At 35.7% G+C, this 2,625-nt stretch overlaps 1 protein-coding gene across 1 annotated transcript; it reads left to right on the top strand.

The window, feature by feature from the left end:
* Positions 1-922: 922 nt before the first annotated feature.
* On the top strand, positions 923-1,944 carry LOC133326255 (uncharacterized protein C3orf38 homolog). The gene is made up of 2 exons (XM_061534937.1): positions 923-1,052; positions 1,123-1,944. The coding sequence occupies exons 1-2, from the start codon at positions 923-925 to the stop codon at positions 1,941-1,943; spliced, it is 951 nt and encodes a 316-aa protein (XP_061390921.1). The 3' UTR covers position 1,944.
* The last annotated feature ends 681 nt before the right edge of the window (positions 1,945-2,625 follow it).

Here is a 2,625-nt window from a genome sequence, read left to right as displayed (position 1 = left end):
AATGATTCACTCGTTCACAAAGCACACTGGATATAACATTATATGCGATGGGAAGGAGACTTATTCCTATATAGTTGGCACATATCGTATCTTTCTTTTTTTTTTTTTTTTTGGATGCTGAGGTTCCAATCATTTGGCATGCATTCCTCTAGCCAAATTGTACTTATCAGCTGGTGCATGCTCCAGACCATGGTAATCCATCGGCATCTGCTTCATTGTTCTTCAGTCGATTAATTGCTACTCTGGCCTCATCTTGGATAGGTGGTACCATCATCTCTCACTCATTTGGGGTAAATACTTACACTGATTTCTATTAAAAATTTTGCAATTTTTTATCACCATAACGTTCCCAATTTGTCATTTTACAATAATCGCATGGTATAATAATAGAAGGTAACAGCAAGTGTTGTTGTACAAAAAACGATACAACAACCACATGGAAATTTGTTGTTGTAAGTTCTACTAGTGTCAACTCATTTGACAGAAAAATGTAAACAAACAAACAAATTATAATCAAATTATTTTTAATTTGAAAATGAAATATTTTCGTAAAATAAAAATTGAAAAACATGAACTGAAAATCTTTCAAATTTATATTTCTATCGCCTCCACATCTTTCCTATAATTGAGCCATTGCCACATATATGTGTAACACATATTGCTTAAAAAAATGCAATTTTTTATCACCATAACGTTCCCAATTTGTAATTTTATCGATTTGTACAATTAATCGATTAGATGAAAATCAGCTTACGTATCCCTATTTTACACGGAGAATCCATCAGCTGATCGGCGTTTGTAAACATAATTCTGTTTCCCCATGTGGAACGCTTTTCAATTAAATCGGTGCATTCAGTGGTTTAAGGCTGGCCAAAGGACTTTTAATGCGGATAACAATATATAAAAATTGTATGTTCAAAATATGCCATTTTCGATTGCCGAGAAAAATGGTGTAATAGACTTGCTACAAAATGAAGAACAAAACGTCCCGGTATTATTGCAATTGGCTAAAACGGTAACCAAAAATGTTGTCAGTACCACTTCAACGGAAGGTAAATATAGAAATCGCCAAAAAGGCCAACATGAATTCTTAAAAAAAAATTCTTTTTTTCGTCCTGACAGAGGCACTGGAATATATTTTTACACACACCGATGATTGTTTGACACTACTCAACAAAAAGGCCATAACCAAGGAGATACTATTCAAATATTTGCACAGTAAAAAGGTGGCACTGCGGACTGACTTCACCAAAACAAATCTTGTGAAAAAGGTTATAGAATACTGGAATGAGACGGGGGCAAGGGAACAACAGCAGAGCTATAGCCAGGAGTCTTACGACGAAACATTACACTTCATAGTTGATGATCATCGTTTAGAATGCACAGATGTAGCGGTGGTGAGCAATACAAGCTCGGCGCAATCTTCCACTACATTATCTGATGCGTCTGAATTCCCTATAAACCTGCTGGCAAGGAAATTTTCCGAATGGTTCTTCAACAACTACAATCAAAGGACTTTGAAACCTCAAGACTTTTGGCCTGATGCTAGACTTATGCTACAGATAACAGCTAGTGATGGTTGCGAAATTCAAGACTGTGATAATGCCATAACACTTTTAGAAACACTCTACGAAGCTCAACAATTATTTGGGTTTTTCTTTAATCCCAACCTAACACATTCGGGTGTTCAAGGACGTATGGATATTCACGGTCTGGTCTTGGTTTTGGCATGTGGTACACTACACACACAAACGGATTGTGTGGGTATATTTGAGTGTACTTTTGGTTTAATGCGTGATCCATTTTCGGAAAATAATTGGAAAACAAAAACCATACAGCTGATGTTAAGGAGTAAAGGAGCACCTAGTATACCATCGTTAGAGGAGAGTGATACATTGAAAGAGGCATTAACGTTACCAGTTCCAAAAGGAGATTTGGGTTAATTTATGATTTATGTAAATTATTTCGTTACATTTTATTTTGTATTTATTTATAACATGAACATTTGAAGATGAAGATATATTTTTTATAAAAATAAAATAGACATTGTTGAAAGAAGTGTTACCTAGCAAAAAAGAATGTTTAATTAATTTGTATTTTTAATAATAATAATAATTGAAGTAATAAATTAACCTTGATATAAATGACTTTTTATCTAGGAAAATGTAAAAGGACGTTATATTTTATTATTTTTATTTTGTATTAATTATACCGTTTAGAAAGGGTGACTAAAATTTCAGTTGCAATGGAAAACGGACGCCACCATCACGAAAAACGCAAATTTAAAGTAAATTATTTAACCCAGTGGGGAAATAGATACCAAGCAACGGCTCTGATTGGCTTTAACATGGCAGAGCTCAGGCTTATCTTGGTCCCTCTTTCATTCCAATTGTGGACGCTGACCTCCCGCGGTGTCACCTTGGGTAGCTATTTTCATCACCCGTTGAAATAGTGAGCTGATGTGTGCCGCGATTTCACCCATATGAACTACAAACAATGTGGGCGTTTCCACGACAGAGGGGTCTACGATCCGAAACGACCCGAGTCTTACTCGGCCAACGTCTGTCACCTCAGCCCATTGTGTAAAAACAATAGGGCTGCTACAACAACAACAAACAATGTGGG

Source organism: Musca vetustissima, unplaced genomic scaffold (assembly GCF_032173495.1).
Source record: "Musca vetustissima isolate MV318-11 ecotype Yass unplaced genomic scaffold, APGP_CSIRO_Mvet_v1 utg9089, whole genome shotgun sequence".
NCBI classification, from domain to species: Eukaryota; Metazoa; Arthropoda; class Insecta; order Diptera; family Muscidae; genus Musca; species Musca vetustissima.
The sequence above is the reverse complement of the archived record's forward strand: the minus strand, read 5'-3'. Positions and strand labels throughout refer to the sequence as shown.